Source organism: Delphinapterus leucas, chromosome 13 (assembly GCF_059928025.1).
Source record: "Delphinapterus leucas isolate spDelLeu-1000000601 "Yukka" chromosome 13, BTC_Dleu_Yukka2, whole genome shotgun sequence".
Taxonomy (NCBI): domain Eukaryota; kingdom Metazoa; phylum Chordata; class Mammalia; order Artiodactyla; family Monodontidae; genus Delphinapterus; species Delphinapterus leucas.
The window spans coordinates 40,356,053-40,383,151 of record NC_143141.1 but is presented as its reverse complement, the minus strand read 5'-3'; the positions used below and the strand labels follow the sequence as shown (position 1 = coordinate 40,383,151).

The window sequence follows — 27,099 nt, the reverse complement described above, 5'->3', positions numbered from 1 at the left end:
AGTACAAGAAATAGGATATTATTTTCTAGAACTATGTTGTGCAGTATGGAAGCCAGTGGCCACATGTGCCACTTGAAATAAAGCTAGTCCAAAGTAAGATGTGCATTAAGTATAAAATACCAGATTTCAAAAACTAATGTAAAATATAGATTTTACATTGATATCATGTTAAAATAATATTTTGGATACTTTGGGTTAAGTAAAATATATTAAATTAATTTCACCTCTTTTTAAATTGGCTACTGGGAAATTTTAAATTGTATATGTGGCTTTATTGTATTTTGATTGGACAGTGCTACTCTAGAGTATGACATTTTTACCTATGGAAAAGAAATGCAAGATAACTTCATTGTTCTAGAAAGTAGTTAATAGTGTTCTTAAAGTTACTTCCTACATTTAAGGCTGTCAGTGTGTTTTTTCCAGTATACTCAGTTTGCACATTTTTCAAATTATGTTTTTTATTACAGACTATAACTTATTGCATTTCTTATGCTCTGAAAGAAATATGTGTAGTAGGTTGGGGGAGGGTGTTAGGAAACTTACTTGAGGAATTGATACCTCTTCTAGGAATTGAAGCATGTGTGGGCATGTTTTATGCAATAGGATTGTAGGTGCAAAGGCCTTGTGGCACAAAAGAATGTTAATTGTCTGACTTTCAAAAACTGAAAGAAGGCCTAGTTTAGAGCATTGAAAACTATAGGGGAAGGGAGAAGGAATCTGTGTTGGAGAGATGGGAATGGCTTAGACTTTATTAAAGATTTTTTTTAAATCTTTATCATAAGCCGGGGATTGATGTGAACAGATTGACTTTTTTTTTAAGTTTATTTGTTGTGATTGTTTATGAGATATTTATATATATATATATATATTTTAATTTATTTATTTTTGGCTGCATTGGGGCTTCATTGCTGCACTCGGGCTTTCTCTAGTTGCAGTGAGTCCCGGGGGCTACTCTTCATTGCAGTGCACGGGCCCTTCATTGCAGTGGCTTCTCTTGTTGTGGAGCACGGGCTCTAGGCGCGCGGGGTTCAGTAGTTGTGGCGTGTGGGCAGGTAGTTGTGGCTTGCGGGCTCTAGAGCACAGGCTCAGTAGTTGTGGCACACGGGCTTAGTTGCTCCACGGCATGTGGGATCTTCCTGGACCAGGGCTCAAACCCGTGTCCCCTGCAATGGCAGGCAGATTCCTAACCACTGAGCTACCAGGGAAGCCCAGATTGACTTTTTAAAAGATTACTTGGGTTGGGCATGATTGAATACTAATCAGGGAGACTAGTTTAGATAATGGAAGCTTACACCAGAATGGAGTCAGGAGAGTTGGAAAGAGGTACAGGTATTCCAAAGTTGAGAGATTCATGAGATAAAAATAATTCTTTAGAGATAGTGGAGGGTGGGGAGCTTTGTCAGGAATGGCTCTGAAGTTTCTGGCTTAGTGACTGGGTGGGTGGTGGTGCCATCTGCCCAGGGTTAGAGAGCCCTGGATGAGAACCAAGTTTGAGGAAGAAAAGCTTGGGTTCTGTTCTTCTTAAGCCCAGTTCCAGGTCTTTGAGGACCTCAAGTGGAGAGGACTGTAGAGAATTGGCTTGGCTGGGCTGGGTTTCAGGTTTGAGGGCTGGGCTGCAGGGAGAAATCTGGGAGTCCTAGAATGTACTAATTAAACCTTAGGTGGATGAGATTGTTTGAGGGAGAGTTGAGTAAGAACAGTGCCTAGGTGAAACCTGGAAGAACTTATGCTACTAATTTGAGTATGTTCAGTACTTACAAGAAAATATCAGTTTGTTTTGAAGCCTTGTAAAAGTGAAAGTGAGGAGTAAGTTGGATCAAATAAGTTAAATACTTCTGTTTGACTTATATGTATTTGAATAGATAATCTAACACAATTCTTATTTGATTATTTGGAAACATACCTTTTTCCTGCAATAGAAAACAAACTGGGCTTCCCTAACATCAAACAAGCTGGGAATATTTATGAATAAGTATTGGTATTTTTGCTACATTAGTAGATCTAAGGAAAAAATTATGTAATTATCTCCATAAATACTGAAAAGTCACTTTAAAAACCCATCTTCTGATTTTTTTTAAACAAAGCAACTTAAAATAAGAATTATTAGAAAATTCTGTAATATGATAAAACATATATACCTCAAACCAAAAATCAGTACCTTAATTCAGTATCCTAATTAAGGGGAAATACTAGATTCCTGCTGTCACCACTACTAGTAAATGTGGTATTGGAGGCGTTAGCCAGCACAATCAATAAGGAAAAAGAGACATAAGAATTGGAAGGGAAAAGGTCAAACTACCCCAATTTGCTTATGATGTGGTGGTATACTGTACAAGTAACAAGAGCTTTCAATTTTATAAACAGTACTCAGCAGTTAGAAAATAAGATAAATGAGCAGAAGAAAAAAAAAGGTAAAGTCCTTAACAATAAACTTAATAATAAATGTAAAAACCCTACATAGCTGTTTCAGTTTTATTAACAATTCTGTGTTTAGGTAATAGAAAGCATTCTAAGTCATATCTTCTTATTCTTTAAATGCTGACTTTAAATGATACTTTTCAAAGTAAGACTTCTAGGAGTAGGATCTTTAATATTTGTATACATCTTAATGAGACCACAGTTTTTTGTTTGTTTGTTTGTTTTTTTTGAGACCACAGTTTTTTAAATGGATGAAGTGAATAACATTCCTGCCTCACCCACCCTCCCAAGTGGACATTTTTGTTGTTGTTTTCTTCTTGGTCATTGCTTATGTTTTGTAGTATTTTCTGTTTTGCTGTGATTATCATCTCGCATAATAATTGTTTATTGTGTGCATGCAGAAATGTTGACCTGGAGTATTTGCAGATAAAACATGTCTGCTATAGCAACACTCAAAATCTGAAGCATTGATTAATTTTCTCTCTTAAAGCTTTCATTTTTAGCAGCTATTTATAAAAAGTAATGAACCTATCATTAAGAAATAATTTAACTCTCTCTCTCTTTTTTTTTTTTTGGCCATACGACACAGCTTGTGGGAATCTCAGTTCCCCCACCAGTGATCTAATCCGACTCATGGCAGCGGAAAGCCCGGAATCCTAACTACTAGGCCACCAGGGAACTCCCTAACTCTTTTTACATTGAATATTTTTAATAGCATCTTTGTTCCTTAAAAAAAAAATTATACAAGAGATTCAGGTATCAAATTCAAATTTTCTCTTAGCTAAAGCCAAACAGAATGTTTGACTATTCATTACTTTTTACTTGTAGTTAAATCACAGTTTCTTCTTACTCCTTTGCATATTTCAGACTCCTCCCTCTATATCATAATGAGCCAGCAGATGATAGCATTCTGTCTCATTAAGTTTCAGAAGTTTACTTGAAGCACAGTACAAGTGTTACACCTGAATAAAATGTACAGATTTTAATCAGATAACCAGTGACCTTGGTTTCTGGAGGTGGAGAAAAGTTTCTGTAGTTGCTGCTGTTCACATATTCATTTCTTAGTGTTCAGCTGCAAGTGAAACTGTGATTAATTTTTTAAATGTGGGGTTTTTTCCCCCAAGAATTCTATAACATTTAAATTATATAGATAATTATAAATGTTTCAAGGATTAGTGCAGTAATTTAAATTTGATCCTTTAAGGAACTTTTCCAATATTCATTTTTAAGAAAAGTACTAATTTATCGTGAACTCCTTGTTTTTGAAATCTTGAGAGTTAAATTTTGTAGTGATATTCTCATGTATGTGTACTGACAGAACTTTAAGAAATATTTGTACAATCAAATCACTGTAAGTAAGGGAAAACTTTTTGTAAGAAAAAGTACTATTTCATTGATTTACCTATATTAATGAGTTCAGCAGTGAAGTTTAGAGATGTTTATGTTATCCCCAGAGTTATAAAGTCCAGTAATATTTATATTCTCTGGAAGCTTAACACAGTGGTTCTTAACCTTAGCTAACCATCAGAATTATCTTTGAAACTTTTTTTTTAAATACAGATATTCAGGCCCATCTATTCTATTAAAAAATACTTAATACAAAGCTAAGATTGAGACACATTGGTTTATAGCCTACTAGAGGAGAAAAACATGGAAATAAATTTGATTCACTTTGTTAAATGTAATAAAAGAGATAGGTCTAAAGAAGAATTAATTCAGACACGCAACCTGACATAATGAAAAGAACACTGATTTTTTTAATGTTAGAGTCCTGCTGCATAACTCTTTGTGGGACCTTGAGCGGATTTTTTGACCTCTCTGAGCCTGTTCCTTTATCTAAAAATGGATGTTTGAGATTAAATTGGATAGTGTACGAATAAGTACCTTGCACAGTTCCTATCACATAATAACTTGATAAATATTGGTGATATCACTTCACAGAAAAACTCTATGCCTGAGTAGGGTTTTGAAGGCTTAGTAAATGGGTTTTCTGGACAGATAAGAATAGTAAATTAGAAGAAGTGGCATATGTGACAACCTAGAGGTAACGTAGTGCCAGTGGAGAACCCGGGGGTAGTGTTGTCTGGCTGGAGGAAAGAGGGAGTGTCTTAGCTCTATGGCTAAGATAAGGAGTTTCAAGTGGACTACAGGAATCCTGGCCAAAAATAATGAGGCCCTGAAATACGATATTGGTCTTGGGATATTAAATACAGTAAGAGTTGTTAAGGACTTAATTTGTGGTTCATTTAATTTGAGGGAGGGAGATGGCAAAGAGGGAGCAGTCAGAGGTAACACTCAGATTTCCAGACTTAGAATTCAGAATATTATAAGAACAAGTGGTTTCTGTTTGTTCTTTGAGTAGAGGTTGACTTCAGTTTGGGAATTGGAGGATATGAGTTGTATTTGGGACATCTAGGTAGAGAGATTCAAAAAGGCAGTTGGGTAGGCAGAGGTTGGGCAGCCACAGATAGAGGTTTGGCCATAGTGAACATATAATTATCAAACAAAATGGGGAAGAGATAATATCAAACAAAATGGGGACGAGATCTCTCAGGGATAAGAATATGAGGAAGCCAAGGCCTGGGGAACGTGGACATTAATGAGGCAAGCAGAAGAAACACATCCACTGAAGGAGGAGAAAGAAAGGATATGATAGGTAGGAGGAGAATCAAGAGAGAATGCCTCTTCAGAAAGGCTTTTTCACTTAAAAATGTGTTTTAGACACCTTTCCCTATTAGCAATATAGCTTTATCTTTTTAAAAAATGGTTACAGTTTCTATTTACCCTAATTCCTTATTGATAGATATTTAAGTTGTTTTCAGTTGCTTCTTTAAAAACAAACAATGCAGGAATTAACATTTTGTGGAAATATCTTTGCATACTTATATGAATGCATCTGTCGAATGCATTCTTGCAGATGAAATTGCTTAGTCAAAAGAATATGCATTGTAAAATTTCTGATATATTATAAATTGCCTGGAATATATGAACCAATATATACTCCCACCAGTAGTGTCTTTAATTTTATATTTAAAGTGGCTTGCTTCCTAGATTGAGGGTAGTATGAATTTGAAAAATAAATAATATTTTTTATTTATTACTTTTATGTAAAATTCTGTAAAGAGAAAGGGAATACTTTGATTTTATCAAATTACTTGGTTCATTCAAATAACATAATTTAGGAATGCATTTTGTCCTTGAATGCACCAGATTAAGGAGTTCTTTGTTTTAAAAGAAGCTCTGTTTCCTTTTATATGCTGGAAGCAATAATTGGATTTAGAGGAAGTGGATCAGAAGGAAGGAGAATGATAATATTATTGTGAGGTGAATTAAACTTGAACAGAATTAATGGATGCAAACAGTTCTTGTCATTGTTGTAGACATAATGACATAACCAACACAAATTCTGTGCTAAGATTTTAGACAGAAATATTTTGATTTTTTTTTCTTCTTATATAGACTTTAAGCAATGGCCCCAAGACTGGAAAATGAGTTATTCTTATAAAGCTGATCATAGGAGAGTCAGTGCCTTAGAAAATACCCAGAAATACTGCAGAAGTTTTAAGTTGCCCTAAATTGTACTGCTTACATAATTTAAAGGTAAAGACTATGGACAAATTTCACAGCTTGTTTTTATTTTGTTTAATTACCTTACATTGTTCACAGTACCAGTATGGAACTACCCACTGCCTTTTCCTAACTTCAGTGATGCGAGCAATATTAGGGGGAAATTGAGGTTAATTTTGGTCATTTTCTCTAAACTCTTTAGTATCCTTTTTGTCAGACTTTTTTTTTTTTTTTTTTTGCACTTTGAGTTATGACCTGTTTCTGGTTTGTAAAATCCACTATAGGGGATCATGACCAGCTTTTAAGAAAAATGCAATAGAACTAAAAATGTCAAGAGTACACAGTAAGAGTAAATACTGAAACTTTTTTTTTAATGTATATATTTCTACTGTGAGTTACAGAGGGGAAATTTTTGAAAAATTCTGCTTTATACAATAGGCTAATTCTCAAGTCATTTGTAACCAAAGGTATAATAGTACATTGTAAATAATATTGTCTGTTTTTTGGTTTTTTTTCCTTTTTACCCTTTAGTCTTTCTACCTCTTAGGAGAAAGTAAAACTTTAAACCAAGCAGTAACACCACTAAAAGGTCAGCTAGCTAGAAATTTGTTTGTAATGGGAATTCCTTCCATAGTTTCCATGAAGTTATCAGTACAGGTAGATCCACTTGTGGTAGTACCTGTATATCTCACACACACACACACACACACACACACACACGAGACACACACATACTCATGAGCACTGTTTTGGAATGTGTTTACATCTGATTTTTCAGATATACAAAGCTTTTGTTTTATGATAATTTACCCCAAGAATGCCATTTATGTTATTGTCTGTGGATAATTTATGACTATTTCTAAGCCTGGTTCATTGTCTGGTTTCCTTCTGTTACCTCATGTGTCTCTAGGTCATCTTCTTCTCAATTGATGGGTGGTCAGGGAACAAATTAAAGTAAAACTAATAGTACTTGGGAAAGACATCATTTGTGAGGTAAATCTTCTGTTACATAGGTCATAGTTTAAGGCCAAATTTGTGAGTTTTAGATTATCTAGGACATTGCTTTCTTTCTCATTAGCTCAGATAATTGAATTCTAACTGCATCTGGTTGCAGTTTTATAACTTTAGCTAGATGCTTTTTCCTCCAAAAGGTGAGTTGCTCTCATGGTAGGCGTTATGATACAGAGAGTAACACTGTCAGGAGAAGGGCAGCTGCCAAGAGCTTCACAAGGTGTACAGATTTTAGTTACAGACTAAAATGATGTCTTTAGTTTTGAAAGCCCACAAAGTATGGTTTGGGGGTTGGTTGGTTTGTTTTTCCCAGAATACCCTGGGCTCTTGAGGTTTAACTTACCAGTCTTGACCAGAATGCTAATTTAAAACTTTACAGCAAGAAATAGCTTTCAAAGTATGTCAGCTGTTCATGTCAGCTGATTGCAAAATCTGTGGGAAGATTTACATGAAGTACTAAAGAAGGTTGCTGGGAGCAGAGAACAAGAGCAAGGGAAATTAGTTGACTGCCCAGAGTAGTATTACGCTCTGGTGACACTGGGTGACACTGGCTGACACCTCCACTTATGCGGAGAAACGGCCTCAGATTGAAGCAGATATTTATATTATTTGGTCTATTAAAAACACACGAACAGGGCTTCCCTGGTGGTGCAGTGGTTGAGAGTCCGCCTGCTGATGCAGGGGACACGGGTTCGTGCCCCGGTCGGGGAAGATCCCACATGCCGCGGAGCGGCTGGGCCCATGAGCCATGGCCGCTGAGCCTGCGCGTCCGGAGCCTGTGCTCCGCAACGGGAGAGGGAGAGGCCACAACAGTGAGAGGCCCGCGTGCCGCACAACAACAACAACAACAACAACAAAAAAACCACACAAACAAATTTTTGTCCTTTGGCTGTTTTTTTCCCATAGCTGCATGTGAGTAGTTCCTCTCCACACATTCTTTCCTCAGACAGGTTGCAGCAAAATGATTGGATTTGTTTTCTTTCACATGTGTTGTATTTCAGACCACCCTCTCTCAGATCACACTTACTTACCTTGATTGAACTTAGGTATTTCCTAACTTCAGGTATTTCCTAACTTCTTTGGGTGAGCACGAGGAGACCAGAGCTAGGATTATAAGAAATCCAGCGAGGGCATGGAGGAGGTGGCAGCTCAAGAGGGTCAGTGGACCAAATGCCCCAGCAAGAACAAAAGTAGTGCATTCAGTTCCTGCTGTGAGCCAGGCCCTCAGGATGCAGTGGTCAACAAAAGAGGCCTGTGCCTGCACAACCTTTCTAGTCTTTTGAGCTCAAGTAAAGTCCCTCTTGGAAGAGCAGTTTCAGTGGACTGGTAGGGTGAAGCCACATGTGCTGGGCTGAGGAGTGAGTATAGGAGGTTAGGAAGTAGAGGTAGCGAATAGACAGGGCCCTTTCAAGAAGCTTGGTGGTGAGGAGGAGGAGGTGAGCTAAAAGGGCACAGAAGGGAGGGATTTGTTTTGATTTACTCTGATTTGTTTGAGGGTGGAAGATTCTTGAACATTGACAGGCTGATGAGAAAGCATCAGTAGTAATAGAGAAATTCAAAAGAGGCCCCTGAGCAAGCAGTTGAGAAAGAAAACAGAAGGTCCAGGGATTATCTGTAGACAATACTGTGGATGTAAGCAAGGTTTTAGTGAAGGGGCATGAAATTGAAGTAGTTTCTGCTTTTAGATTCTATTTTCAATGTAAAGTTTCAGGGATATTAGGGTGGAAATTTAGCGTGGCTAATTTATTCTGCAGCTATGTAAGAGCAGAGGGTACTAGGGGAAAAAATGGTTTTCTGAGGGCTAATGCATCTGCCCTCATTGCTGCTTCTGTTTCATTGCCTTTTTATCAACAGTTATCCAGTGTCATTTATTCAATTTCAAGTTGAAGTACCTTCTGGGAAAAATAGCTAGTAAACTCTCAAATATGGTCAGTTGATATTACAAGTTAAAAGTAAAACAGTTTCTAATGTTTTTATTTATCTTCAAGTTTTACTGTGAAACTGTACAAATAAGTAAAATACCTTATGGATTTGCATAGAAGGTTAAAATATACAATGAAAGAAAAGCTCTTTCTTAGGAATTTTTGAAAACCAGCTTCTGTAAAGTAATAACTTTTATTGCTGTTTAGCAACATTCATTGAAGAGTGAATATGTGCTGCTGCTCACATTGTCATTTACCTTATATATAGTATATTTGTACTTTTGTGACTCATCCTTATATTGAAACCAGGGAAGACATAATTTGGTTGTCACTTTTGGCAGTCTGGCCTTTTGAGGGTGGTCAACTTAGGTATAAAGATATTTTGCTGTTTATTTTCATTGTTTACCACGTTTTTACCACTGTGTACATTAATATTGAAACAAATTCACTTCTTGGCATTTTTGTTGGTTATACTTTTTCTTTTTTTTTTTAGGTGGGGGCTGCATTGGGTCTTTGTTGCCAAGAGCAGGGGCTATTCTTCGTTATGGTGTGCGGGCTTCTCATTGCAGTGGCTTCTCTTGTTGCGGAGCACGGGCTCTAGGCGCGGCCTTCAGCAGTTGTGGCTCGCGGGCTCTAGAGTGCAGGCACATGGGCTTTGTTGCTCCGCAGCATGTGGGATCTTCCCGGACCCGGGTTCAAACCTGTGTCCCCTGCATTGCAGGAGGATTCTTAACCACTGCACCACCAGGGAAGCCTGATTATACTTTCTTCATCTTAGCTCGTAAGCACCTTTTTTTCTCCTTCCAAATTGTTGTGGAAGTTTCAGAAAACTTTTAGGGAAGATTCTTGTAATTCTAATATTTGATGTCAATGATTTCTGCGATAGGACATTCTTCAGATATTTTTATTAGCTTGTGACTGACTCACCACTTACTAGTTATACTACCGTGAGGAATTATTTAACCTCTTTAAGCTTTTATTTCTTCATCTGTAAAATGAAGATAATCATTCCTACCTCATACTATAGTGTGAGGAATAAATGAGATAATTCACGAGTGCTTTTCACATAGTATTGACACATAGTTAGCGCCCAATAAATATTAATATTGTTATTGATGGAAGCAGAGAATTAAAGTATGTGGAATATACTATTTATTTAAAAGATATTTTAAATAATATTGCATATTATTGATACAGTTGATGTCAGTGGTATCTTGGGTTTTTGTTTTTAAATTGGCAAGTTCTAAGGAATTCTGAAATCTGAAAAATGCTCAGCTTTGAGATTGTGGGAGTGTGATTAAGTAGCCTTAAAGTTTGTAGCCTATGTTGACGGGAGGATGATAGTCCTAAAAACAAACAACACCATCTTTCTCAGTTCTTTACTAAAAAGCTTTTATTTTTAGGGGCTCTCTTTTTTTTGTTAGCCATGAGTGAGCTAATATGCTGAGGACAAAGCACTCAAAAAGAGAAAAAATATTATCCTTTCGTAGATTCTAAATATTAGAGGCATGAAAACTTTTGTGACATCATATTCCAGTCATCTTTAGATGTATTGAAAACCAAAAAGTTAACTAAATTTAAATCTTCATATGGCTCAGAAGAAGGGCTTTCCGTTTTGTTTCTTTATGACAAGACGACTCTTAAGCAGGACTATGGGCAGGGCGGATTCATTTACAGTGCATTTTGATAGTGATAGTATCTTAAAACTCCCATGAGGATATTCCAGTAAAGATTTGAATAATTTGAACTACTGCAGTAGCAGGCAACATTTGTAATGCAAATTGATGTTGTTATTTGCTTATGTAATATTTTCATTCATTTTTCTAAAGAAAATACAGATATTTTTTCATTCACCCAAATGATTTAACAAATGATTAATTATAAACCTCAAACATATTGTGGTAAAAAGGTAGTGATTTTGTGATTTTGTGTGTCTGTGTGTGTGTGTTTCATTAAATAAGGCTTGTTAGTGTGGTTTGTTCTACCTAAGTCAGTAGCATAACTTCAGATACAATTGTTTGTCTTTCTTCTCCCTTTTCTTACCACTAACCTTTCTGCTTGTGTTCTTCACCACCACCACCCACTTCTGTCCCAGTCCCTATAAAAATAAGTTTGGAGCGAAGGGTCCTTAGTAAAGCTGGATTGTATCATCTAGAAGTACTATCTGGCCTTGAAAGTTGATGTACACATTGATAAAGCTGGGCTGATGTCCTGTAAAAGATGGGAATTTCTCTCTGGTGGGTTTTTAGCTTCTCTGGAAGGAACTCTCAATGTTTGATTCTGGGAGATTCCTAGAGGGCCTCTTAGAGACCCCACCACTATCACCAAATGTGAGCCCAGGGATCTTTGGGGTAGTTAACACTTTGCGTAGATGATGGAGGGTAGAGGGTTGGTCGAGGATTAACTCTCTCTTAGAGGAATATGCGGAATCCTAATCCAACCAGGCATCTTCTTAGAAGCTTTCCTTCTTGTGGTCGTTCCTCTAACTTGAAAGTATCCACAGCCGTTTAATTCAGGGTACTACTGGTGAGAACTTCTGGGTTGCCTTGGCCTGTTCCACTTCAAAACCTCCATCTTTTAACAGACTACTATTGGTCCCTTGAGTTGGCTCAGAGGATATGGTCTCAGTCCTTTATCCTTGGGCATTGTTTCCTATTTTCTAGGGATTGGTTATAGAAATTAGAAGTAAAGTCAACTTCACGTATCTTTAATGTGGTTAGTAATAGTTTTCTTTAATGATTTATTCTTTCAGTGACCTATAAAAGTATATGCAGAGTCATGTGAATGTTTGTGCCAACTAAGCAAACATTGGCTTAGATTTTGTTAATGGTAGACTATGATTTGAGCCACAGACTTGGTGCAAGTTCAAATGTGATGATAGTTTATAACTTAGTGCACAGAATGTGCCAGGTACTTAAGGTCTGTTATCTTTAATACTCATAACAGTATTGAAAGGTAGGGACTGCTAGCCCCTTTTTATAGATAGGAAACTGAAGCTCAGAGAGGGCAAACTAACAAACATAGTAAATGGGGAAACCAGAATCTGAACCTAGGATCTGCCTAACTCCAGATCCAACATCTTTCCCCCATACCATACTACCTCTTGAGGCATACATATATAGCCTTAAATCCCAGAATAAGGCAAGGTTAAACAAGCACTTTTTTTTTATAGAATGGTATATTTTTAACTCTGATCATATATTCATTCACTTGTAACATAGCTGCTGTTAATCTAAATATGTTGATTTTCTGAGAAACACTTTTTGACGTATAGCATACACACAGCAAAGCACACAAACCGTAAGTGTACAATGGGGTGAATTTTTACAAAAGTATGTGCCTGTGTAACTACTACCCAGGTCAAGAGATAATAACATTATCTCTATTAGCATCCAACAGGCTCTTTTATGCCCCCTTCCAGTCAATACTCTACCCCCTCCCTATAAATAACCACTCTTCTGAATTACCACCATAGATTAGTTTTGCCTGTTTTGAAGTTCATAGAAATGGACTTATACAATGTGTATTTTGTGTGTGTTTATCTGGTTTCTTTTATACATTATGTCTGTGATAGTCATCCATGTTGTTGCATATAGTAATAGTTCTTTTCATTGCCGTGTTTGTCTATACCATGGTTTATCTTAACCATTCACCTGTTGATGGACATTTGGGTTATTTTCAGTTAAGTTGTCATGAGTCTTGTGCATGTCTATTAGTGCATATATATATATATGTGGGGTATAAACCTGGTATAGTTTTAGTAGATACTTCCAAAGAGAATCCCAGTTGCTCCACATCTTTGCCATCAGTGGCTATAGTTTAAATTGTTCTAATTTTAGCCATTCTGGTGGGTGTGTAGTTGTGTTTTGTGGTGTGTTTTTTTTGTTTGTTTATTTTGGCTGCATTGGGTCTTCATTGCTGCATGCAGGCTTTCTCTAGTTGTGGCGAGTGAGGGGTTACTCTTCATTGTGGTGGACAGCCTTCTCATTGTGGTGGCTTCTCTCGTTGCAGAGCATGGGCTCTAGGCGTGCGGGCTTCAGTAGTTGCAGCCCACAGCCTCAGTAGTTGCAACACACGGCCCCTAGGGTGCACAGGCTTCAGTAGTTGCAGTGTGTAGGCTCAGGAGTTGCGGCATGCTGGCTCTAGGACGCACGGGCTTCAGTAGTTGTGGCATGCGGGCTCAGTAGTTGCAGCTCATAGACTGTAGCGTCCAGGCTCAGTAGTTGTGGCACATGGGCTTAGTTGCTCCGCGGCATGTGGGATCTTCCCAGACCAGGGCTCAAACCCGTGTCCCCTGCATTGGCAGGTGGATTCTTAACCACTGTGCCACCAGGGAAGTCCTTCTTGTTGTGGTTTTAATGTGCATTTCCCTGATGACTTTTCAGATGCTTATTGACCATTTGGACATCCACCTTTGTGAAATACTCTTTTGTTTAAATATTTTGGCCATTTTTCTTTTAGGTCGTCTCACATTGCTTTGTAGGAATTTTTTGCATATTCTGGATATGAGGTCTTTGACAATTATATGTATTGCAGATATCTTCTTCCAGGCATTGGCTTGCGTTTTCATTCTCTTAATGTTGTTCTTTTGATGGACAGAAGTTTTTAATCTTAAGTCCAATTTATCAGTTTTTTCTTACATGAGTAGTGCTTTCTGTTACTTGTTTAAAACATCTTGTCTTCCCTAAAGTCATGCAAATATTCTCTTAAATTATCTCCTAGAAGGTTGATTGTTTTACCTTTCACATTGAGGCCTACAGTCTGTATGGAGCTGGCTTTTGGGTAAGATGTTAGGTAGAGTCAAAGACCTTTTCCCCAGTTGATCTAGCACCATTTGGTGTAAAGGCTGTTCTTTCTCCCTCACAGTGCATTGGCATCTTTGTTATCATGTGGCCATATAGCTTTAAACCGAGGCTTGGTACCTGGTAGGTTAAATCCTCCGATTTTGTCCTTCTTGAGAAACTATTTTGAAATGGCTTAGATAGTCTTAGATGATAGCCCAATCCCTCTTCATTCCTCTGCCTTGTCAAGCCCACTCTGCCACTTAGCCCCAGAGCTTTCAGCTTAGAGACTTACCATCTTTTTTTTCTAAGACTATTTCAGACTTGAGGCTAGAACTCCTTAAGCAAATGTGGCTCCTCTTCTTGTGAGAGATTAATATTGAATCTCCTTCACTCATTATATCCCCTGTCACCTTGGCTGCTACTCTGGCACAGGGCTGCTCTGACTACCTTTAGGACTACCATTACTACTCAGTCATGAGAGCCTTGTGTATACTATGACTTGAATCTTTCCTGGATATCCCCAATACTTGTTTACTCTCCTCTAACAGGTCTTGGAATAAGCAGACAAAAAAATGGCAGGTTGAGCACACCCCCTTCCCTGCAGACACACACACACACACACATACACACACACACACATACACACACACACACATACAAGTGCTTGTTCAGGTTGTAAAGAAATTGGATGATTGATTAGGACTCCTTGTGTGTGGTGTAAGTAGTTCATTAAGGATGAAGAAACATTTATTGAGGTGGTTGTGTGCCAGACACTGTATTAAAGTAGCTCATCTGTCTTTTTTTCTTTTCTCTGTTAAGTAGAAATAGCTACTTTAAAATCCATATTTTCCTGTGGTTAAAAAAAAAAAGTTAGATTTGTCTAAGTCAGACTTAATATGTAAATTCATTATACAAATAATACTTCAGTTAACAATGAACAAATATACTTCAGTTAACAAATTTTACTGAATTGCCCTGGGCACAGAAGAATTTTCTGAAAAATTTCAGGCCTCCTCCACACTGGCTGGTTGGCATTCTTGGCTGAAACTCGTGAGCAGTGGCACTCTCTTAGGTTTCTGAAGGGTGAGTTGGGCCAGAGCCAAGACCTGCTGAAGGGGAATGTGCAGCCCACGTTCTTCCCATCGATAGGTGACACAGGTTTGAAGAATGTGGAAATGTTCATAGTCTGGGGGGCTGATAGAGCCTGTTGCACCTAGGAGAAAGAGAGTACCTTGCCAGGGTGTGACAGGAAGAAAAACTACTTTGTGTTGTTGGATTGGTTACAAAGTTCCTGATTTCAGATCTTTATATTTGCCTTAGCATCTGAGTTTGAAGTAAGCCTTGAAATAATAAAACATTTTATTTTTCAAACAATAAAAAGTTTTAGAAAAAGCAATAGATTAACCATGAACAGATTCTACTTAAACATCACAGATGGTTCTTTAAAAATATAGTATTATGAGAATATAAAATGATACAGCACTCTAGAAAATAGTTTGGCGGTTTTTACAGAACTAAACATGCACTAACTTAGGACCCAGTGATTATACTCTTGGGCATTTATCCCAGAGAAATAAGAACTTATGTTCACACAAAAACCTGTACGTAAGTGCTCTTAGCATCTTTATTATAAATACTATTTAAATATACTATTAGTGTATATATTATTAATGTAGTATATATACTATTTATAATAGTAAAGTATAGGAAATAACCCATATGTCCTTCTGTTGGTCAGTGGTTGAACAAACTGGTATATCTGTACAGTGGAATACTACTCAACAATAAAAATAATTGGCCTACCGATGCACGTAATAACCATACATTGGACCTTAAGGGCATTGTAGTGAGTGAAAAAAGTCAACCTCAAAAGGTTACATGCTGTATGATTCCATTTACATAACATTCTTGAAATGATAAAACTATGGATATGGAGAACAGATTCGTGGTTGCCCAGGGACAGGAATGAGGTAGGGGAGTCGAGGCAGTTCTGTTTCTTGATAGTGGTAGTTTCATAGGTCTGTACGTGGGATAAAATTGAACTATACACAAACACAGATGAATGCAAGTGTTTTGGGTTTTTTTTAATGGTGAAAACTGAGTAAGGTCTGTAGCCTAGTTGATAGTAATACCAACATTTCCAGTTTTGCTATTGTACTAGAGCTGTTTGAGATGTCACCATTAGGAGGAACTGGGTGAAGGGTGTACAGACTTTACTATTTTTGCAATTCTGTTCATCTATTATTATTTCAAACTAAAAAGTTTTAAAAATAAGGTATGTTGTACACTCACATTCATGGCAGCGTTATTCACAATAGCCAAAAGGTGGAAGCAACCTATCCGTCTGTCGACAGATGTTAGTATGTACATACCATGGAATAATATTCAGCCTTAAAAAGGATGAAATTCTGACTCATGCTACAACGTGTATGAACCTTAAGGATATTATGCTAAGTGAAACAGGCCAGTCACAAAAGGACAAATACTGTATGATTCCACTTATATGGTTAAAATGGTAAACTTTATGTTATGCTTATCTTGCCACAATTTTTAATAAAGCATTATTATTGTATAAGTAACACATTTTTTATAAAATAGGCATATTTTAAATGCAAACATAAATCTCCTGGAATGCTTTTAATCTTTTTCATTTTGCAGTGATCACAAACTTATAAATAAGTTGCAGGTTCAGTACAAATAAGATTTTTTTCCAGAACAATTTGAGACTGTTGCCAACCTGATGCCCCATCTCTTTCAAATATTTTAGAGTGTATACCAAGGACATTCTCTTATATAACCACAATACTACCATCAAAATCATGAAGTTAGCATCAATGTATTGCTGCTGCCTAATTCTTGGGCTCTTCAAGTTTCACGGTCATCCCAATAATGACCTTTATAAAAAGGGGAGCCAGTTGAGAAACAAGTGTTATATTTACTTGTCACTTCTCTTTAGTCATCTTCAGTCTGGAACAGTTTTCCAATTTCTTCATAACTTTCATGACATTGATCAATACTTTTGAAGATTATAGGCCAGTTGTTTTGTAGACTCTCTCTCAATTTGAATTTGTCTGAAGTTTCCTCATGAATTTATTCAGGCTATGTATTTTTGGCAGCAATATTCCAGAAGTGAGTCTGTGTCCTCATTGCATCTTGTCAGGTGATGCATGATTTTGATATTCCCATTACTAGTGATGTTCACTTTGATCACTTAAGTGTCAGGCTTCACCACGGTAAAGTTAACACTTGTTCCCTTTGTAATTAAGTATGTTGTAGGGATATTTTGAAACTATGCAGTACCTTGTTCCTCATCTAACTTTCAGTTTATTTCACTTACATGTTTATATCCATGAGGACTGATAGTTTATTATTTTATTCAGTGAATTATAATCTATCATCATCTTTATTTTGATGCTCAATTTGTCCCTGATTTAAACAGCAGTAACCCCTTCAAGCTGGTTTTTGTGTCCTTTTGACATGTTCCTATCATTATGAATGCTTTTAAATTAAAAAAAAGGAATTATGATATTAATGAGTACATAGTATCCTATGTAGCATAATTTGCTTAAGTAATCCCTTTGGAGCATTTTGTTTTACTTTAAAAACTTTATTTTTATTTTTTAGTATAGCCAGATTGCCTTCTGGAAGCCTTGTAACAATGTATGCACCCACCAGTAGTATGTGTGTACAAGTGTTCCTTTCTCCACACTTTCATTAACAATTGGAGAGTATTTTTAAATACTAGGAACTTCATCATTAAAGGGAAACTGTCAGAGGTCAAATGACCCTGTACAGCCAGCATTAGAAGGGATACTCCTGCTCTAGACAAGGGAAGAAAATAGGGTTTATGTGTATCTTTTACTGTTTGTTTGTTTTTTTTCTCTTTAAATCAGCAGAAAAGAAGGTGTCTTAGCACTAAAGCAGTTATTTCCTTCTTTATAATGCTGATTTCATAGGTAAACAATTTAAAGTAGATATGTTACAATGGAATGTTTTTTTCTCATGACTCGCTTATTTCTCTCAGCAGCTGACCAGTCATTGACCTAAAGATCTTTTCTAAATTCTGAAGCCATTCTCTATTAACCAGCTGTATTGACTGTATTAACCAGCTGTATTGACTGTTGGTAAAGTTGCTGACCAGTAGACCTTATTTTCCTCATCTCTGAATTAAATTATGTGGTTTCTAAGGTACCTTCTCTGTAAAACTGGAAGATCTTATGAAATTTTATCCTGAGAGTCGGAAGAAAGTTTTGTTGTTGTTAGCTTGCAAAACTGGTTGAATTTTGTAGTAAACGTTTTCCTTATGTGTCTAAGGACAACAGTAAGCAGTAAGCATCAATTCATTGTCTATGGGCTGTTTTTGTTCTAGGACTTTGATGTTAATCTACCCTTTGCTTTTAATGTTAAGTTTGTCTTGTGACACTTTTGACTGTTTAATAGAGAGGACCAAAATAACCCAGACATAGATTTCATTTAAGAATTAAATGTATAGAAAAAGAAGGTATCAAACTGGTGGGCATGGGAAGGATTATTCAATAAATGGGATTATGATAATTGCTAGTCAGAAAAAAATTCACTTAGACCCTTGCTTTAGACCATATGCCAAAATAAATTGTAGATGTATTAAAAATTAAATGTAAAACCCTCTAAGTAGAAGAAAATAAGTGAATATTTATTCAGTTTTAAGCTTATATGATAGCAAAATAATGAAGAAAATTACTAATGGAAAATTAACCAATTTGACCCCTTAAAAATTAACTTGGGAAAACAGTTTGGCTTATAAAGTTAACCACACATTTACCATGTGACCCAGCATTTGCACTCTTGGGTATTCATCTTAAAGAAATGAGAGCTCATGTTCACAGGATAATCTGTACACAAATGTACATAGCAGCTTTATTTGTAATTGTAAAATACAGAAAATAACCCAAATGACTTGAATGGAGTAAATGGAGAAACAAACTGTGGTAACATCTATAACATCCAACATCTATATAATGGAACACTACTTAGCAATAAAAAAGAATGAACTGTGGACACATGCAACAACATGGATGATCTTGAGGGCATTAAGCTGAGTGAAAAAGCCAACTTCAACGGATTACATATTATATGATTCCATTTAGATAACACTCTTGACATAGCAAAATTATAATGGTGGAGAATAGATCAGTGGTTGCCAGCAGTTAGGGTTTAGGGAAGGGCATGACTGTTAAGGAATAACACAAGGGACTTTCTTTATATTGATGAGTATTATTGAACTATTTTTGCAACAGTTCTAATCCCCAATTGTAGTGACAGTTACTGAAATCTAATCTGCACATATGATCAGTTTCATAAAGCTATACAGACACACACACAAAGAAAAAAAGTGAAATCTAAACAAGGTCTGTGGCTGAGTTAATAGGTTGTACTGATGTCAGTTTCAGGGTTTGATCATATACTGTTGTTGTTTACCGTATTCTTATTGAGGGAAACTGGGTGGGAGTATACATGAGAACTCTCTGTACTATTTTTGCAACTTCTTGTGAGTCCTAAGCAATTTCAAAATTGAAAGTTATAAAAAATTAAATAAACTATGGTACATCCAGACAGTGGAACATTATTCAGTACCTAAAAAGAAAAAAGACCTATTGAGCCATGAAAAGATATGGAGGAAGAACCTTAAATACATAGTGCTCAGTGAAAGAAGCCAATCATACAGTGTGTACAGGCTACATACTCTGTGATTCCAATTATACGACATTCTGGAAAAAGTAAAACTATGGAGACAGTAAGCAGACCAGTGGTTGCCAGGGCAGGGGAGAGGGAGGGATGAATAGAATAGGTGGAACACAGGATTTTTAGGGCAGTAAAATTATTTTGTGTGATACTGTAATGGTGGGCACGTCTTTATGCATTTGTCCAAACCCATAGAATGTACAGCACCAACAGTGAACCCTAATATGAACTATGGACTTTGGGTAATAATGATGTGTCAATGTTGGTTCATCAGTTGTAACAAATATACCACTGGTGGACGATGTTCATAATAGAGGAGGCTATGCATGAATGGGGGTAGGAGATATATGAGAAATCTCTGTGCCTTCTGCTCAATTTTGCTGTGAACCTAAAACTTATTTAAAAAAATAAAGTCTATTAAAAGAAAAAAAAATTAACTTGGGTCAGAAATAAACATTGAAAAGTAAAGTGAGGAAAATATCAATATTCGTAGCCATTATTAGAGATAAAATTTTCATGTCTTTTATTTATAAAGCACTCATACAAATCCATAAGGCAAGCCCTGAGTCCCCAGTGAACTGGAAAGAGAGCTTAAGAGAACAAGCAAGTGCCCCAAGAGAGACTTTTGTACATATACTTTTGTAAGTATTTATTTGAAATTTTCTGGAATCCCCAGATTCAGTAACGTACTACCAATGCCCGTGGAAACACACACTAGAAGAGAGTGTTTTTCTTCTTTTTTTTTTTTTTTTTGCCATTATATTATAGCTGTGTAATCCCACCTAAGATAAAAATAGTTTAAAAGATAAACAGAGCACTGTAAATTTGCATAGTTTTGAAGTTTCTTTGAGAGAATTTTGAAAGACTTTCTTCTATGTAATCAGTTCCCTAAAAAAAAAAATGGTTTTTTTTTCAGGTGTAAATTAATTATTTGAAAGCAATTGAACAATGGAGCCAGACATCATTCGAATGTACCCTTCATCCCCACCACCACTAGACAATGGAGCCGAGGATGAGGATGAGGATGAATTTGGGGAATTTGGTGGGTTTTCCGAAGTTAGCCCTTCTGGTGTAGGGTTTGTTGATTTTGATACACCAGATTATACTCATCCCAAGGAAGAGTTTGTACCTTCAAACCATTTTATGCCAATTCATGATTTCTCAGAAAATGTAGATAGCCTTACAAGCTTTAAGTCCATCAAAAATGGTAATGATAAGGACATCACTGCTGAACTTTCTTCTTCTGTGAAAGGACAGTCTGATATTTTACTTTCTACCACCAGCAAAGAAATAATTTCATCTAAAACTTTAGATACTTCCATTGATGGCATAGAAAGTCCAAGAGATTTAAATAAAGTAGTGGAGCAGAGACAGAATGTTGGAACACCTGAAAGTTTCTCTCCAGGAGATTTTAGAACTGATATGAATGTTGTTCATCAAAACAAGCAGTTAGAGAGCTGCAATGGTGAAAAGCCTCCTTGTCTGGAGATTCTAACAAATGGGTTTGCAGTATTGGAAACTGTAAATCCTCAGGGAACAGATGATCTGGACACTGTAGCTGATTCAAAAGGACGAAAGCCTCTTAGCACTCACAGTACTGAGTATAATTTAGACTCTGCACCTAGTCCTGCGGAGGAATTTGCAGATTTTGCCACATTTTCCAAAAAAGAAAGGATACAACTAGAAGAAATAGGATGTGCAGTTTTAAATGATAGAGAAGCACTTACCATTCAGGAAAACAATAAAATTAATAGAGTCAATGAACTGAATTCTGTAAAAGAAGTGTCCTTGGATAGAAGCATTGGCGATAAAGGAGACAGTGCTGGAGAGGATCAGGTTTGTGTTTCAGAAATAAGCATGGTGAGTAATGGAGCTTTCACCAGTGAAAAACAAAGCCTTCCAACATTGCAACAGGATGAATTTTTAAATTCAAGTGTTCAATCAAAGGCTTGGAGTTTGGTAGACTCAGCTGAAAATTCAGAAGCCAGTAGGAGAGAACAATGTAAAACTGAGGAAAAACTTGATTTATGTACTTCTAAACGTGCTGACCTGTGCATGGATTCTACTAAAACTTACGATGCTGATGATGAAGTTGGTTCTTCCAAAGAAGAAAGTAGAAAGTTTACTGATTCCCAAAGCCTCAGCATTGATCCTACAGAAGAAAATGTTTTGGATGATTCTATGAGTGTAAAAAACGATGATAGTAGTAATGACTTTGTGACTTGCAACGATACCAATGAGGATGATTTTGGTGACTTTGGCACAGCCAGTGGCACGACTCCACCTTTTGTTACTGGTACACAAGATTCAATGAGTGATGTCACTTTTGAAGAGTCCTCAGAGCACTTTCCACATTTTAGTGAACCAGGTGATGACTTTGGAGAATTTGGGGAATCGAATGCTGTCTCTTGCCCAGAGGAAATTATATTTACTGAGTCAGTTCTAAAACAAACTTCTGATAGTTTATCAGAGGGATGCAATTTGTCAAGAAAATCTACTGGGACAGGCACTGAACCTGTTTCAGAACTGAAAATTGGGCAAGAAGGTGAGTTTGGAGATTTTGATTCTGTGCCAAATATTCAAGATGACTGCAGTGATTTTCAGGACTCTGATGATTTTGCGGACTTCAGTTCAGCTGGTCCTAGCCAGGTTGTAGACTGGAATGCTTTTGAGGATGGACAGAAAGATAGCTGCTCTTGGGCTGCTTTTGGAGACCAGCAAGCTACTGAATCTCATCATCGAAAGGAAGCCTGGCAGTCACATAGGACAGATGAGAAGATTGATACTCCAGGAACCCCCAAAACGCACAGTGTCCCTTTAGCAGCTTCCAAAGGAGCAGTTGCTGGTAGTCATTTACAGGAAACAGCCACTTCAGCTCAGGTATTTACTCATTTTCTCTATTTTGTATGACATATTAATTGCTATGGAGGTTTCTAATTCATCTTTTCAAAAAGTATTTTTTAATTGGGTACCTGTTAAAGGCATCTCTTTATGATACACAATGCTTGCCAGATTTGGTAGATTAGTTACATGTTTCACAGTCATTTGGTTAACGTTAAAGAGACATTCTTATAATAATGCTTGGTAAGATTTTTCTTTATCTCAGTAGGTTTCTTTAATATTTACAGAAATATTAAATAATCATAATCATCAACTTGGTTTTTTGATAAATATAAATACCACTTATGTAAAAATTCATTAATTAGTTAGTGAACTATTCCAGCAAATCCTTCAGTTTTTACCTTTATAGTGATTTTAAAAGGTTAAACTGAGATTTCAAAGATTTTTTTAAGCTTCAGAAAATAATGTCTCTTAATTTTGTCTATCAAAGACCTAGTTTTGATTACAAAAAAGAGCAAGCAGAGTTTGAAACCTCAATCTGTGCTGAAGGCTATAGGGACTTGAAGGATAGAAAAAGAATTTGAAAAAAGCGGATATGGGCCTCATAATTTAACAGCTAATAAAAGGCCTGAGGTGAGGGTGTCAGATGGATTAAGGGTTAGAGCTAGAACATGCAACAGCCGTAGTTGACTTAGCCATACTGTGACCATTTATTTGCTTATAATTTCTTGCAAATGTATATTTATGTTTACTCTTAGGAAGTAGGATTGTCAGGAATATTTTTACCCCTTAGCCCCTGTACTTTATCCTTTTCTGGTCCAGATTCTTTCAGAGAAGATTCATTAAGATTTATTTTGACCTAAAGTAGCCCCTAGAGGTGCAGTTTGAGATCCAGATTGTTCCCCAGTCCTGAGTTGTACCTTGTGCTAAATTTAACCAGGGGTATGGAAGAAAGCACTCCCTTGAATATAACTGCTTTTTATTGATATATGTAACACTTGGTCCACAGGCCTATTTTAAAAATACTGAGAATAAAATCAGAATCTATAAACTTTGCTTCTCCAATTATCTCTTGCTAAGCAAACCATTTTCAATTGGAAATATTTCCAGAGTCTGTTAATTAAAATGGTTATACATCATTGCTTTGATATTGCTGATACATTAAGATATTGTAGAAATTGTGGTACCACCAGTTGGAGTGCACAGCTAATCACTTTTCATTTGACATTGAGTGTCTGAATAGCTTAATTCAGTTATTACATGGTTTGGCTAATGTGTATTATTCCTGTTGAGTAATTCATTATTGAGGCAGAAGTTTACAATTTTAAACAAGGAATGAATTAATTATATAATGCAAAGTGAAGACTGTTGGTTTTTGAGCTCATCATTTCCCTGTTTAGTTTCATCTTATTAGAGTATAGGGTGACACTAGGATAATCATTAATTTATAGCCTTAGAACTTTTAACATCATCATATAATGTATTTTTTAAAGTATGACCACTTCAAAAAGGAATTTTTTGCATCATATGGTTGAAGTTATTTATGTGTAATCTGATAACTGGATATAGAAGGAAATAAAGTACAAGGGCTTTATGGAATCTTACAGATCTGAGTTTGAATCTTGACTCAGAGTCATATAAGCGTTATAATTTTGGACAAGTTACTTCTGAACTCAGTTGTCTGTAAAAAGGAGGTAATATCTGTTGCAAAGGACTTTTGTGAAGATAAAATGACAGTAAACGTTAAAACGAGTGAAAAAAATCTATTGAAAAATAAGAATCTTGTAGTATTCTATTTTGTAAAAATAAAACAAAAACTATATGGATTGTGTCAAGATGCTTTGACTTCCTGAGATATGTCTGGTTCAGTCCTCAGGCTTTTCTTTTTGCTGAATGGCTATGCAAAATGAGCAGAACTTGGAGATGCATGTTGGAAAGGAGAAACTGCTGGAAGGGGGCTAGAAAAGTTTGGAAGGAAATTGAGGTGGGGAAATGGAAAGTGACTGAGCTGGAAAGTGACTTCCATTCTTATCCTTCTGTTGTAAAGGAGGGTTGTGACCTGTAGTTTCTTCCTTTTCCAGAATCTGCTGGAAATGCACATTAATCTAGTTCTCTAGGAGAGGATTAGATTTATTAACATTTTTCTTAAAATGTTTCTCCTAGTTGCTACCATTTTGGGGACAGCACAGAAATCCTCACATATTAATGACACTAAAAGTTAGATTTTTTAATCATAAAATGATTTATCCCTGTTGAATCTTACCTGGATACAACAATTCTGTCTTGAACAGAGTGCCCGCAAATTGTTTTGACAGAATGTTGTGAGAGTCTTTTAGAATTCCGAGCTCAGTTAATTCAGTTAAGCAAACATGGGGAACAATTCTTTGTGAAGTCAGACAAATGGTATAGTTGTCATTTCAAATTTCTTTGACTTTTTTGCTATGTGTGTGACATTGTCCAGGTCCCTGTTTTTTTAGTACTTTCCTTTTTTCAGGCTACCAGAAGGATATCTTAACATTTTAATAAAATATATGTTCCCTGGGTCAAGAGACAATCAATTATTGTAACTTTATTGCTATAATTGGTTACTTAGGGAAAAGTCAACCAAGAAGAAATCTTTGAAACTTATAAAATGTTTTCAGTCAAGCCAGTTCTCAGATGGTGAGTCCAGCAAGCCTCAGAGGGTTCAGGCCTTGATGTAAAAGCCATAATGACCATTTATTGAGAAATAGTCTTCCCCTTCAGTGAATATTTTTTTCTGAGAACGCAGAGTTCAGTTTATTTCATTCTCCTGTTAACATTCTTATAAATTGTAGAGAAAAGCAAGTTAGTGGTATCTCTACTGTAGAAATTGGAAAAAGGTCAAAATTATTCTTCACTTTTGGGGCTGAGATTTAAAACAAAATAAAATGACAGTAACAAAAAACAAAAATCTCCTTACTTTGAAAGCAGTTCTTTTTCCAAAAGACCATTATATGTATTGTTTTAACAGTTTTTTGTTTTTTGTTTTTTTTTAACCTGTTAATGTTCCAGAAAGGAACCTTGATTGAAATAGCCAAGATGCCTTTTCTTTGGTATAAGGTAAAGGAGATAATGTCATGAGCACTGCATTAAACTCTGAGCTTTTGTAAAATTTTCAAAATATTGCTCTGGGTGTTATTTGAGAATTTAGGTAATTGGTAAGTAATCTCCTTATATTAATTGGCTATAGAAAAGGAAGCTATGAGTCATTTTCTTTTATTAGCCATCTAGTTGATAATGCTACTGGGAAAATGTTATTAGAAGATTTATCTTGAGAGCTTTAAAAATTGAGTATCACAAAAAGGAAAAAGAAGAGAATCACTAATACTTTGGCTTATGTTATTTTGAGATTAAGTTATTGGTTTGTTCACCAGAAAGTCAGCATTCTCAAACTGAGTGTAACTACATTTTCACCTTCATTTATTTAATCACCTGCCTAAGATTTGTGCAGGTTTTCCTTAATGTGGGTGAACACCTGAACTTATGACTGAAAACATAAGTAAGCAACAAAATAAATAAATTAAGTGGTCAAAAGGTACAACCTTCCAGTCATAAAATAAATAAGTCCCTGGAGGTACAATGTACAGCGTGGTGACTATTGTTAATAATACTGCATTGTGTATTTGAAAGTTGCTAAGAGAGTAGTTCTTAAAAGTTCTCATACGAGAAAAGAAAAATTTGTAACTGTGGTGACCATTTTGCAATATATACATATATTGAACCCTTATGTTGTACGTATGAAACTAATATGTCAATTATATCTCAATTTAAAAAAGAAAGAAAGAAATGGAGATTTTGGCTGTATAGCTCTTTGCTTGCTTGAAGTATTTGGACAGCAATTCCTTTTGTTATTTTTCCCTCAGAAAATTTGAAATTCTGTCTTTAATTCCAAAATAGATAGAAATACTTTATTAGGTTTATCCAGAAACTGTGCAGAAGGGGCAAACTATCTTTTTAGAGCATAGTGAGTACTACAATTGGTTACTCTTCTTACATAGCTTGAAACTGGGGATTGATAAGTATACAGTTGTAGACTGTACTTGATATCTTACTTAATATTTAATGGTGGTAAGGCATAAGGTATCCTCTTAAATGGAAGATTAAATTGCCCAGTGGATTTTATGTTTCTTCTAAACTTCCACTTAAGAACAAGACCTAATTCTATCAATATTAAAACTATTGACATTAATCAACTACTGTTTATAAGGGAGAAAGGAAAACTAACTAGAAATATGTTGAAGGAATTTTAGAAATTACCCTAAAATCAAGATACTTTAAAGGGGATATGCCTTTGAGTGGCCTCAGAACCAGTCTAGGATCCTCAGTGCTGGTCTTATACACTCCTTTGGAAAACTGAATGAGAATTTCAATACACAATCTTTTTATACTCTACTGTAGTCATTTACAAAATAGAGGTGTATTAATCATGGTTCTCCAGAGAAGTAGAACCATGCATGCATGCATGCATGCATGCATGGAGAGACAGACAGACTGACTGATGTAGTATAAGGAATTGGCTCATGCAATTATGGAGATGATCACTAAGTCCTAAGATCTGTAGTCCGCAAACTGTCTTCAATTGATTGAATGAGGTCCATCCATACTAAGGAAGACAATCTGTTTTACTTAGTCTACTGAATTCAAATATTAATCTCATCCAGCAACAACCTCACAGACATATCCAAAATAATGTTTGACCAAATGTCTGGGCACCCCTTGGCCCTGTCAAGTTGATGCATAAAATTAACTGTCACAAGAGGGAACACCAAATATCCATATATAGCTTTCAGGATTTTTGGAAGACCTGTTAACCT

General features: G+C 36.1%; 1 protein-coding gene across 9 annotated transcripts in view; it reads left to right on the top strand.

Moving 5' to 3' along the window:
- The window catches only part of AFTPH (aftiphilin), a 63,933-nt gene that overhangs the window by 6,484 nt on the left and 30,350 nt on the right, over positions 1-27,099 (top strand). For 7 of the 9 annotated variants that reach the window (XR_002647887.3, XR_016395432.1, XM_022597310.3 and 4 more), the window contains exon 2: positions 20,340-22,303. Coding sequence is in view for 7 of the 9 variants with exons in the window: in XM_022597310.3 (XP_022453018.1) it covers positions 20,372-22,303 (1,932 nt within the window). In the remaining 2 variants the exon portion in view is untranslated. Of the gene's footprint in view, positions 1-7,456; positions 7,909-19,958; positions 20,065-20,339; positions 22,304-27,099 lie in introns of those variants that run through there. The other 2 variants (XM_089923099.1, XM_089923100.1) reach the window with 2 other exon arrangements.